The sequence below is a fragment of the Salminus brasiliensis genome, chromosome 18 (assembly GCF_030463535.1).
Source record: "Salminus brasiliensis chromosome 18, fSalBra1.hap2, whole genome shotgun sequence".
Lineage (NCBI taxonomy): Eukaryota > Metazoa > Chordata > Actinopteri > Characiformes > Bryconidae > Salminus > Salminus brasiliensis.
Genome location: NC_132895.1, coordinates 14,351,658 through 14,364,954, shown reverse-complemented (window position 1 = coordinate 14,364,954; position 13,297 = coordinate 14,351,658). Strand labels below are relative to the sequence as shown.

General features: G+C 42.6%; 1 protein-coding gene across 1 annotated transcript in view; it reads right to left on the bottom strand.

Moving 5' to 3' along the window:
* Positions 1-13,297, bottom strand: part of capn5b (calpain 5b) — a 49,989-nt gene that overhangs the window by 13,610 nt on the left and 23,082 nt on the right. The window contains exons 3-8 of the mRNA XM_072662097.1: positions 10,754-10,885; positions 6,999-7,207; positions 6,578-6,770; positions 4,034-4,227; positions 2,200-2,277; positions 81-276 (exon numbers count right to left, since the gene is read on the bottom strand). Coding sequence (XP_072518198.1) covers positions 81-276; positions 2,200-2,277; positions 4,034-4,227; positions 6,578-6,770; positions 6,999-7,207; positions 10,754-10,885 — 1,002 coding nt within the window. The remainder of the gene's footprint in view (positions 1-80; positions 277-2,199; positions 2,278-4,033; positions 4,228-6,577; positions 6,771-6,998; positions 7,208-10,753; positions 10,886-13,297) is intronic.

Here is a 13,297-nt window from a genome sequence, read left to right as displayed (position 1 = left end):
GAAGGAGCAGACCTTTAACTTGTTTAACTCCACTAGCGAGCCTTTTGGTACAAAACAAACAAACACACAAACACACTGACTTGAGGGTTCTGCAAGAAAGTGGCCTTGTGATTGATGCAGCCTCCAGAGCGGTTGCGCAGCGGGTCGTCCCTATACATCCAGGAGCCCCTCATCACCTCCTCCTCCCATGTCTTATGGATGCTCAGGTAGGATGTGTTGATCAGTCGACACAGGATCAGGTCAGTAAAGTAGTGACAGAAATCCTCAAAGTTCATCCTGAGGGCATGTTTAGAGAAGAAGGTTGGAGGTGCTGGACAGGAAAATTACAGTAATTTTGGATAAAAAAAAATAAAAATTCATTCTTTCACCCTCACACTAAATATAATCAATCCACAAATAAATGTTTGCAATAGAGCTACATGGCTAATGCAGCTAACAAGTAATCTGCCAATCATTCGCACTGCGCAAAAATCTGTTTTACACTTGCCTGACAGTTAAATAAAAATACTGTTTTACATACTATTATATACAAAAATGGACAAAATTAGTGCATTACTAAAGAGTACTGAAAACATATATCAAAAAGTATTAGCAGGCGTCTTGAAATCTGTTTATAATTTTGTCCATTATTATTTATAACAGTGGGTCAAAAACATAGAAGCATAAAATAAAATAACAAGGCATGCAAGATGTGTGGCACTGTCTTCACTTCCCCTGGAGTCTAAAAACGTACCAGCACATCAAATTCAATGTTTCTAATAATATCTTTGAGATAATACAGCACAGAAATACAGTTGCCCATCTTTTAGATTGCATCTAATTGCCAGTGAAACCGGTATCTTTGTCTGGCCCCTGTGTTTTCCCTTCCTGGTCTGTGTGTCTGTTATGCCTTGCCATGTGCACATCAGCACATGGCTCTGTTTGTTTGTTTTCTTTTCTCCGCCTTAGCCCCGCCTGCATCTTACATTTTATTACATTTTACATTTACGGCATTTAGCTGACGCTCTTATCCAGAGCGACTTACATGGTTACTGGTATTACAGAGGTGGGCCAATGTAGTGTTAGGAGTCTTGCCCAAGGACTCTTATTGGTGTAGCGCAGCATGGCCACCCAGACTGGGAATCGAACCCCAGTCTCCCACATGGTGTGGTAGCTCACTGGTAGGTAGTGGTGTTATCTGTTGCGCCACACCAACCACATCTTCTTTGTAGCCCTGTCCTCTTGTTATCTTTCCCAGGCATTCCTGCTTGTGTCTGATGCTCCTAAACCCCTGTTCTTTCTTTGCTGGTTTTCTAGCATTGTTGATATTGGTTTGCTTTACTTGTTTTGTTATTTTGCTCTAGTGTGGGTTTTGTTTCTTTGTGCTTATGGATATTTTAGTACTTTTGGATTCTGGGACCTCAGGGATCTCAGGGATGATATTAAAATGATTACTGAAGACCCCTCGCACTTGTATCCTGTCTCAACCCCCCATATGTCACAGGCAGATTGTAACTGACATACACCTAGAGGAGTAATGATGCTATGAGGATGGGATAGCATTTTAAATACATTGGTTAATAATAATAAGCTGTGTGTGTATATGTGTGTATATGCACATCAAACTTGTCACAAAATATGAACTTTAGTAAAGATTTAACAACTGCCTCTTACTTGGACATTTACTGTGATAGTCATTCAGGGAAATTGTTTGTGTGATGGTGTGGTGTATGAATTAATCACATGCATAGGCAAATAAGAGAAAATCACAACAGAGACACTTTTTACACAAACAGTAAAACATGCTGGTAATCCTCGTTTATGATATAATATAATGAGTAAGCATATTCGCGTCCATAGCATTTCCTCTTATTATCTTACCATGAATCTGGCTCAGTGTGTGAATCATCCATTTCTTTACTACGTTAGCGCCGTAGCTCCAGAGGAATTGTGTGACTGGACAAACATGCTTATGGGCAACCTGTCATTATGGCACATTTATTAATGCTGAATTCATTGGTTAGCAATCAACTGGTTCTAGTTAAGGCTAGCTATACTTTCAACCCAGAGTAACTTTGTCCAACTTGACTTGGACAACTGCTTTACCTCACTGTAAAGCCACTGTGTGAGAAGACAAGATGGAGGCACTCAGTACTTGCCTTATAGGTCTGTGTTTAAACGTAAAGCAGGAGCAGGTTTAACACACAATAAGGCTCTCACCAGAACTCTCCATCATCCTGTACTGTGACGCCCAGCTTCTCTCTCTCACTCTTGCTCACCTTCTTCCACTCCTCGGAACTGCAACACACACCAGAGTCATCATTTACGATGGTTCTGCTCGCCAGACTCGAAGAGGCTGCAACACACATGCATGCGCTTGTGCACAGCTTCTGTGTCGCAGAGATTCCTGGAGCGCTGTGATCTTCTCATCAAACCCTTAATTAATATTTCATCAGGCAGAAATATGAAGAACGATTGCCTGCGCCTCAATAAGACCCGTCCGACTGGCAGGTAAATAATTCAGGGGCCAATAGAACCCATAGCTGTGCTGCTGCAGAGCTTAAACAGAGGTTGAACACAGTCGGGGAAAAAAGAGACAAGATTTCCCGCCTCCAATTATAATTGCATTTCAATTTCACACCCTGCTGTTTGGGAGGAAATTTAGTCTGACTGTGGTAGAACAAGAAGCCAGTTATTTAAAGGGGGTCAAATTGACGTGTAAACAGCCCTGAACCCTCTCCCTTTCCACCCCACCAGCTCCCAATTTGATACCCACCTGCCTGGCTTGATATCTCAATTTCATGCCGGCGGGTGATAAGAATAGACACTTCAGCTGTGTGTTATTTAGACTGAACGTGTCTCCGGGGAGGAGGGAGAGATGTCTCTCTCCAGTCTCTGTGGATATTCGCTATTACACTGCTATAAAAGGAAAAATGAGCAATATCTGTGCGTCCGTGACGAGAATAACGGTGGAATTAATGACACAGCACAAATATGATGGGCTGTCACAAATGTTTCTTTTTACCTCTTAACCTTCGCGGTCCTGCCGGCAGGTCCAGACTACTATTCCTCACTAATATAACTCTAATAATCTTTACAGAGAAGCTTCTAAGATCAATGTAGTAGGGCTGGTGTTGCTGCAGGTTTTCATTCCACAGCATAAGCAAACAGAATCTGACATGTGAGACCTCTATTAAATAAGTCAAATCCAGCCATAAGACCAGCAGCCACTCTGATGAAGACTTTGTGGACACCTCCTTTGTGTTTAAAGCTTTTTCTGATTTTCCATGAATACAAACACTCAAGGGGTGAGGAAAAGCACTTTCTGGAGTCATGGCATTGCACTGTGCAGGAACACCTGCAATCAAGAACCCCTTATTGATGGAGAAGGGTTTCGTCAAAGGAGCCATTTGAAAAACATTTGCCAATCATACAACCCCACATGCAGTGCCGGGCGGATGGCTTCAGAGTTAGCTAGAAGCGAACCCCAGACCACAGATTTGAGCAGAACCAGAGACGGGTGCTCTGGACCAATTTCAAGCTCAAAAACAATTTTTACACTTGACCAGACATATCGAATTCATGGAGCAAGTGAACCCGGATCCGGAAAAAGGCTGTGGTGTGAAAACAAATCAAATTAAATCACTTTTATGGTCATGCCACGTTACACAGGAGTAAAAGTGAGTGAAAAACTTAGGTTTATTATCCCTCATGGCCTTGGATTGAGCTAATTTTAAATGGGCTCCTGGAACCATTTCCTTTTTCACAGGACTTATTTAGTGATTAGTCTGGATGAGTCTAGTCTGGATGAGTTCTGTGAGTGTTTGTGTTCCTCTTCCCCAAAGAAAATTATAGTCTGAATTCCCTACTTGCTTTCACCCTTTAGAATTATGTCCTTTACAGATTTTTCAGGCTTTGGGAAAAAAGTCGTTGGCTGCTGCAACTCTGCATTCAGAGGTGTGTAAAATGTTTTATTACAAATGTCCTCCTGGTCAACTAATCCAATTGGAACAGGGCGGGCTTAAGAGTGTAGATCTGGTTCCTGATCACTCACCTGTCGCTCCAGGGCCCACTCCACTCCTTCTCACCCCATGGGTTCCTCATACGAATCATGTGCAACTTCTCAGACTTGAAAAAGGCTAGCAGGCCATGGCCCAAGCGTACCTTCCGCACATCTGTCACCGCGTACGCATGGCCTTTCACCAAACCACAGTCCAGCCGAGCCTCCATGTCCTCCACTGTGGTCGCCTAGGCAGTAAATACAACAGTGAGGAACTCAACAGGTATTGGGTTTAAAAGGACAAACTACAAATTTCCATGGGACTGCACTGCTATTTCAGAGGCAAAGTAGTCATATCTATGCCTGTGACAACATACTATGTACTATGTAAAGGTTACATTTACACAGCAGATAATCTCGTCATGTGTTACATGTGTTATCTTTGTGGCAGTGTGTGAAATTTAAAATTTACAATTCCGATTTAGACCACTTTCATTTGTTGTGTTGAAATCAATGTGACTCTGAACAGCCAGATTAAAATACATGCGACTTTTATGTCAATCCAAGGGAATCCAAGGGACAAGGGAAAATGGACAACGACAGTGAGGGAGGTTTGCAGTGGCGGTATAGCAAGGTAAGAGACCTCATTGATATTTGGGATGATGTCTCTGTTCAAACACAATTAGAAGGCACAAGTTGAAAGCACTCCGTGTTTGAAGGAATTTCTAAGGAAATTTCCCAGCGGAGCCACAGAAGGGCGCTGCTGCAGCGTCAGAGTTTAAAGAAACCAAAGACGTAAACCAGAGAAGCGGCCCTGGCTGAATTACATGCAGTTTTTACATCAGGTTTGAACCCACAGACACTGGAACTCCTTGACAGCTCCTGTGATGCAGTCGAAGATTAAACCGAACCTCATGTAAAGCATTGCTCTTCTGCGCATGTGCGTCAGTTTAGGAGCTTGAACTGTTCAAACAAATGTCGGCTATAGGTCACATTAAACAGATAATGACTAAAACTTTGGATTTGGTGATAAAAATCAGAATAGCCAACGGCTGATTAAAAACCTGCTTAGATCTAGTCTAGTTATCAGTCCAGATTAATTTACGACAGCAGTGAAGACTGGAAACAGTAAGAAGAACCATGCCATTAAAGAGAACATGCTGTGAGAAGTTAATCTTGGAAATATTGGTGACTGGTGCTGTAAATCTCACAAAAGAAAGCTACATACCCCAGTGAGCACGCTGCTCAGTGTATCTCAGGAGAAAATGAAGTGCTCACTATTAGATGTGCCTTAAAAACACCCTCTGACACCCGTCATTTGTCAACATAAACGTTTCTTAGATTGGCTTTGTGTGTTCAGAGCAAAGGGAGGAGTCAGATAAAAAAAGCAATTATGTTGAGTCTGGAAGAAGCATGGCTATGGATGTTAAAGAGCCTTTCTTGCATTCCTAATACAGCATTCTTCAAACCAAATGCAAACGGTGTCTCCTAGACAAAAAAAAAGCAATAAGCCAATCCCAGCTCTGAAGTCGTGATAAGCTTTTATTAGGCTGGCTCTGTTCTGCGCTGTAGATTGGATTAATTCCCATACTTGTTCTGGGATTTTATCGATGTGTTCAGTACAAAAAGGCAATTCTGAAAACGTGCTGGTATACAATTTAGTTCTCTGAGAGCCCAAGGATTTTATGTGAATTGATATTTGTGCAATCTCAACCTTCCTGATTGTCATTATGTTTACATCTCTAAACTGTGTGTGAAAAAAGATTTGATGATAATCATCACAGCCAATCACACACTGCACCAAGTCTGTGATTGCACTCAGACAGAAAATAGACAGAAAATGAGTACAGGTTATTGCAGGCGACTAGAAAGCCACTGATATCAGTAAAGAATAGGAAAGTAATGTGGAATGCATTCAAGAGACTACTGAAAAAGCACTGTGTAAATACTAACCAATAAATATAATTTAACCCAAATTGATTATTAAGTACGCAACAGAACACAGCCTGCACAAAGTGAAGAAAACTAAGGTGAGAAAATGATTGCAATATTTTTTGCTGTTTAAACAAAGCAAGCATCTCTAAAATGGTACAAAAGAACACAAAAAATATTCTTAAAGGTGCCTTTAAGAGTGTAATAAAAATTAAGTACATGCAAGTGACAAACATGGACCTCAAACACTGCGGTCTCTACACTGAAAAGAAAATCTGGCATAATCAAAACAAGTCAATTCCAAAACCCCAGAACTGTTACGTAACAGTCAGGACTCACTTTTTTTTGGCTAGGCAAGCAAGTAAAAAAACATTCAGACTGGCACTGGGAAGCCAGGGGAAGCCAGGGAAGCCATGGGACTGCCGTGGCAGGCAGCGTAAGGATGCCCGTGATGCAAGCGGGTGCTAACCTAAAAGTTCACTAAGTGACTATAATCTCTTCAACTGGTTAACTGTGCTGATAGCATAGTACACTATACTATGCTATGGGGCTCCTGTGAGCCGTTGTAGTGCCGTAAACTAGAAACACAAAGTAATGGAAAGAATAACTCAATAATTGTGTTGTACATAATTACCTGAAATGTAAGTAGCGCCTCAGTGCCCTTACCCTGATTGAGCAGCTGATGAGGCCGTCTCGGTTGTGGACCTTCAGCACTCTCTCGAACAGCTGATTTCGGGCCACCTCATCCTGAGCAAACTGACCCTCCAGCAGGTCCATGGGCTCCGACACCCCACCGGTGAAGTCCACTAAAGCATCAGCCGTGTTCCCACCGTCCAAGGCTTCGTAGCAACCGTACACCCTGCAGAGGTGAAGAGAATGAAGTGCTTCTCTGTAATCATGTTGATAAGCTTCCAAAGCTTTCTTATTAGCTTGTGTTCTTAATTGCGTTTCACTGCATCATGCAGGAGTGACTGACTTGCTAACCTGAATGAATAAATAATAAAAGTTCTGTTTTCTTCTCCTTATTTCATCATAAGGCTCAGACGGATGTGTTTTGCCCCGAAGTCTTCCCTGGCATACTACTTACTTGGCATAAGCCTTTTCCACAAGGGCACTCCAGAACTCATTGCTGTCGTTTGAGTGGCAATACACTAGCTGGTTGTCCACTGTGGGCAAGCGGTCATCAATTACCACGTCTACCCACTCTCCAAAGCGCCAGAAGCGGAAGTGAAAGATTCCAGTGTACGAGTCGGGCTTCTCTGTATCCCATTCCTGCTCCCTCCAGTCTGGGATAACCTGGAGTGAAATTTTAGGAAGATGAGATATGCATAGCAGTGATTTTACTACAGACAAGGGGAGCTGTGTTAATCCTAAAACCCACTTCACCATGGTAAAATCACTGTGATGTGGCCCACTGAATGGATTGCTGCGTTTGAAAAATTCCAATAATGTACAATATGATACAAAACAATAATATTCAAAAACATGTTCATTGTTAAAAACAAAATAAACAATCTTTCCACCAAGGAAAGTGGTCCATTAACTGTATTCTATGGCTGCCAAGGAACACAACCACCAGAGATGATACCCTATTTTGCTATGATTTTGAATGCTCAGCCAATCTGATTTCATGAGATCTGTTTAATAATACACAGCTTATAATTACACCTTACACACACCCTGCCGGCCTCAGAGATTCCATTCTGAATAAAAGGCCAAGCTAGTTTATCACTATGAATCCCCTAATGTATATTTATGACTCCCAGAGCTCAAATAATTGTCACTGCTGCCTTCCAAAAATGGGAATGGGGTGATTTTTGGCTTTGTGTCAGCACATGCTGCTTAATCATGGCCTGCCATGTGATGTGGCTTTAAAAGTTCCACACAGCAAGTGGGCTGGAGAAGGACTTCCTGTGGGGAGGAGCCTTGCCAATCATGGTTTCCAGTTTTGCGCTGCTCTGATGACCACTTTAGCATGTTTCTGAGTTTAGCATGAGCTGCTGTGAAGCCCTAGCCATCAACACACACACTCTCATCCCAGCAGGATTGGGCAGCCTCCTGCTGGAGAGGCTTCAGAGTGTTGTAAAAGCTGTGGAAGAGATCCGAGTCTCTTTCATCGCGGCAGATCTTCTATGTGACAGTACAGAGATTAGATTTCAAGCACAGTTCTGAGGCAATTGTTCTGAGAACAGCAGGTGTATTACCCCGTCTCAAGCACATGCTCTGATAGTGACTACAGGTGACACCTTTTCTCCGTTCAAAGACTCAGAGCACTACCATGCTGGACACCTCGCTCCACACATCATACTGCCACTCCCATAGGTGGTCAATCTGAAATAACAATGGCATGCATATCAGTAATTACTATGCAACAGGCACCTGCAGAACTGACACACAGCAAAGGTAGCAGTTTCATATTCCCAGAGGCCCTCTGCTTTACAACTCCAAACATCACAGCACTGTGGTTCCTTTGAGCAACAAGACATCTTCACAAGAACTTCACAAGAACCCTGACTAAGGAACAGTGTATGAGTGTGAGTTCAGTCCATGAAAAAAATGAAATGGAGAAATAAAAAAAAACATGCCTGCTTCAGTGGCCTTTGGGTAAAAATCACTGGTGAACATAAGCCAGTGCTTCCCTTCTGATGTGTAGTTAGCTCTAGTTTTCTTAGTTAGAAAGTCAACTCAAGGTAGTCCAGTTTGTTTGCCATTTGAGCACCTAATCTGTGGACACTGTCACAGAAAAAAAGCCCCGGTCACAAGGTCTGGATCATGGCAGTATGCTGCCTTCCAGTGCGGCTCTCTCATAAAACCAGCCTGGCCCAGCTCAAGTTAAGCTGGTTGACCAGCCTAGCTATTGACCAGAATAAGGTATGGTTTCATTTGAGTTTGATGGTTTAGATGGCTGACAAGCATGAACAACCTGACCAAGCTATTATCAAGCTTGACCATGCTGATTGACCAGCATGACCAAGTTGGCTGTCCAGCATGACCTGCATGACCAAGCTGGTAGACCAGCAAGACTAAGCTGCCCAACCAGCATAATCAGCAAGACTATGACTCTATGCTGGTCAAGAGCTTGTTAACCAGCTAACCTACCCTCATAGGGTATGCTTTCATTAGAATTACGAGCTTGTCAACTACCTTGACCATCAAAGACCAGCTTAGACCATCTGAAATCAGCTATCAACAATATAGCAGGGCATATTTTTAATAGGGCATATTCTCCCATTGCTGTTGGTTTTTTTTTACTGTTTTGCCAGCTTTTACTAGGGCTTTCGCTAGAGGGCAACCAAATTTGGGGTATAAATTTGGAGGTGTATACGTCATGAGTCAAGACTGTTACTAAACAGTTTTAAGGGTTTTAGAATAGATTTAAGAAGCAACCCGTATTCCCATAACTAGCATATTTGGATGGTAATGTGCTGTTCTCCGGTTTCAACAACATTTCCCAGAAGATGGTGTCGTGTTTTAGTGCTTCGCCAGCTTTGACTAGGGCTTTCTCTAGTAGGATAGACAAATTTTGGGGTAAATAAAATGTATTTATTTAATTTATATTTATTTAATTTATTTTATTCAAATTTATTTTAATAGAATGCTGCTATTGAATGGGCAATACTGGGTTTTGTTTTGAAAAAGGACACAACAGTGTGTGACTTTATGGTATGTCAGTTCCGTGTACCAGTATTCAACTTTACCAGGTTACAAGTACAGTAGGCCATTCTAGAGCACCTTTAGATCCAAATGAGTTGCTATTCCTCTTTACTGCATGAAAATGCAGGTAGCATATCAATGAGGAAATGTAGAACGTTCCTGCAAGATCATTTTACCTTCAGTTTATTCCTTGGGCGGTTGACACCTGTGCACTGTTGGCTTGCCCAGGTTTTTGCGACTTTATGCATACATAAAGCATACACGTCTACTATATGTGTGTGTGTGCAAAACACGGAGCAATGGAGCAGAGACATGGGGTCATGGACAGTGGCAGATTGTCCCCAATTCATCAGTGCCTGACCCTGTCAGGAAAACAAACTGCAAGGGGAGGGGAGCAGCAATAGCAGCATGGGGAAGCCCTGAGAGACAGCCTGTCCGAGTCTGCGTGGGTCTGTAGAGGAGAGGAAATGCAGCACTAGCAGAGAAAAGCTTCTCACTCCCCCAGGGGGAAAGATGAAGAGCCAGGGGGCTCCAACAGACCTCTATGACTGATTACCAGCTCAGAGGAAAAACAATAGAATAGTCTGCTACTGCAGTAGAGAGGACAAATCGTCAGTGCATTAAAGGGGGTATAAGTCACAGTATGTGAAACTGAGTGTTTTATGGCGTTTTCACATGAACACATGATGCTATTAATACCTACAGAACCACAGTGTTCATTCGCACAGTCCAGGCACTGTAATATTCACTGTAGGTCTGCAGAATTTACTCCAACTGCGTAGCATGGCAACTGAAGACATAAGTGACAGCTGATCTGAGAAGATCTGGCAGATGCACATATCTGCAGGTGGGTATAAAGGTTAATGATGGATAAACGATTAGGGTCCCATTAGGGTAGGGATATACTGACGCAGGAATGTCCAGCAATGTCCAGAGCCGATGAGTGCAGGGCGATACCGTGGGCCAACAAGAGGGGTCGTTTCCATGGTTAACTCTTATGACAAAATCTGATAATAAAAGGTCTTAGGACCTGATCCCATCATTTAGGCTCTTGCTCTGTAGGATCGGTCAGAGGAATGAAACCATGGTGTAGCTCTTGTGTGTGTGTCTATCTTTTTAAATCGGTGGTCAGACAAGGCAAATCCAGTACCTACAGTTTTTGCAGACAGAACTAGTACACAAACTTACTTTCTGCCAGAGAGACTCACGCGAGGCCAGACTGGAGCACGCTGCCACAAACCAGCAGTTTCCCAGCTGCCCTTGGTGCAGGTCATGGGCACTGATCCCGTCCACAAACAAGTGAGGGTCATCACACAGCTCCTGATGGAGAGAAACAGAAACCAACAGGAGGAACATTTAGAAAACTAGGGAGAGAGTTTAGGTGATGTGAGTAAACACAGAGGAGTGGTAAAAAAACAGGCAGAGACCAGAATTCTCATGGGTTAAAGGGGCAATAAAAGCAAGCAAGTGAAGATGAAATGGGAATCTGTGATGAAAGCCATAAAACACTTGTCACAAGGGGGAGGGAGGGGAAGAAATGAAAAATAGAAGGATGCTGGAGGGCTGAAGTCCAGACTAAAATTCATTAGACATTTATAAGCTAAAGCTATGGTGAAAATTAACATGTCCACCCTTCTTTCCCTGTAGGCAAGCACAAACTACTCTAGACACATTAGCTAGTTCTGACTTAGTGACAAAAAGAAAGGGTTTCACATCTGTTTTTTTTTTTATATAAATTAACAAAAAAAATTGAAAACAAAATATTTTGATGGACCAAATATTGACAGAACCTTGGAATGCTAGGAAAGCTGTGCTCAACCACAACTTAATAAGAAAACAATGTGGAGAAGCCACATCTCTGTTTCAGCTCCAGCTTTGAATTAAATTCAACAGAGGGTATGCATTGATGCCACGTCCCACTGGGACACGCCCCTTTAGTCAGACTGAATGGCAAAACAGAAGACACGGCTATGTTTATAAGGAAAACAAAAAACGCCAAACTGGCAATGAAACAAGCGATTAACTGCTGAAGTTAAAGGCAGTTGGACTTGACAGCGATCCATCCAAATGACTAAAGAACCGATGGTTCATGGACATCGATGTATAGCCCGGAACATCCCGCTAACTGAGGCTAACTTTCCACTGTTTTCAGAAACTGGTTCAGGTGTGCTTTCCCTTTTAATCGGACTTAGCAACTTAGGAAGTCAGTCAGACTGAAGATCACTTACATATATCAGCATTGAAAGCACAGTAACAACAACAGCCTCTTTAGAAAGGTTAGACAACGGTCATATAAAAAATGAATGAGGGAGAAAAACAACAGGCCAGAAAACTCTAGGATATGGGCCCTCGAATGTCAAACAGTATTTTCCTCGGCATAGTTGAATAATGGGCTTGCTCCAAATCCCTAAACCTGTCTTAACTCATATTACTTAGGCCCTCAAAATTTCTACTGTCCTGGAGAGCAGCTCATCACCATCAGCTAGTTATGGGATTAAGGGATGCAATGCTAGCAACCAGGCCTCATGACCTTATGACCATGGCTTTCCCTGTGCCAGCGTCTGCAGAAAGGGAGCTCAAACTTGGCATGTGACAAAGTGAAAGCTAGGGAGCCAAGGGGCATCCATGCTAGTCTAAAAGCTAACACTAGACGACTGGCTTTTAGCATCTCTTCTCTTTATCATCATTACCAACACACATCTGAAGGGAGAGTACCCAAGAAAATCAAACCAGGCAAGCGAGTGTGGGGGGCTAAAAGCTATCCTGCCAGTCAGCGCATCACACTGAGAGGACAGAAAGAGAGGATGGCAACACTTTCTTTTTTTGTTATAGTGTTAAAGCTATGCTATAATATGCAGCTCCTGTGAGCCGTTGCAGTGTCATAAACCAGCCAATTAAAGGAGAGCTTTTTAAGTTCTTACCTTTTACGCAAGACTAATAAAAAATCTGTATGTTTAATTCTGAGGCAAAATAACAGGGTTGTAAATATATTCTTGCCCCAGTCTAAGTCACATACTTACTATTTATACATCAAAGAACAACTTAAAATGCTCAGTAAATGCATTCTTTGGCAATCCATTGCCAGGTGAACTGCTATCGCAATATGTGGCAATACAATCACAAGTACTAAATTGCGCAGCCAAGAGAGAGCAGAGGACTGAGATGAAAAAAAATATTTTCAAAGAGTACCTCTGGCTCTTATAACAAGCCCCCTTAATTAATTTCATAAGCATTATGAATCTGGACGAGGCAGCATGACCCAGTCAGCCTCAATATGTCAATGCACTCTCATCACCTCAGACAGCATACAGCATACCTCTGCACTGACCACAGGAACTGTCTCAGGCCAGAAAGGACACAGGAACAGAGATGTTAAAGGAGCAGAGAGGATAGTAGACAAGAGACAAGCACAGTGAGAGTGCTACAGAGAGGGGATACAGAGAGACAGTGTGTGTATATGTGTGGGTGAATGTGTGGACTCACAGGCTACAGCTCATTTACTCTCACCACTCACTCCCAGGAGACTGTACAAATGAGCGCAAGAGAAAGATTAAGCATTTACAGTGGAGTCTGAACTGCTGCCTTATAGACTTTTTTTCTCACAATGCACCAGCAAGTCTCAGTGTGTTTAAATCACATAGAGCCCTCATGAGGGCCTGTATCCCACCAAACCGAGCCAAATGTTTGGAGACAGAGAGGTTTTTTGTAGCATATGAACATTGTTAAAGTTTC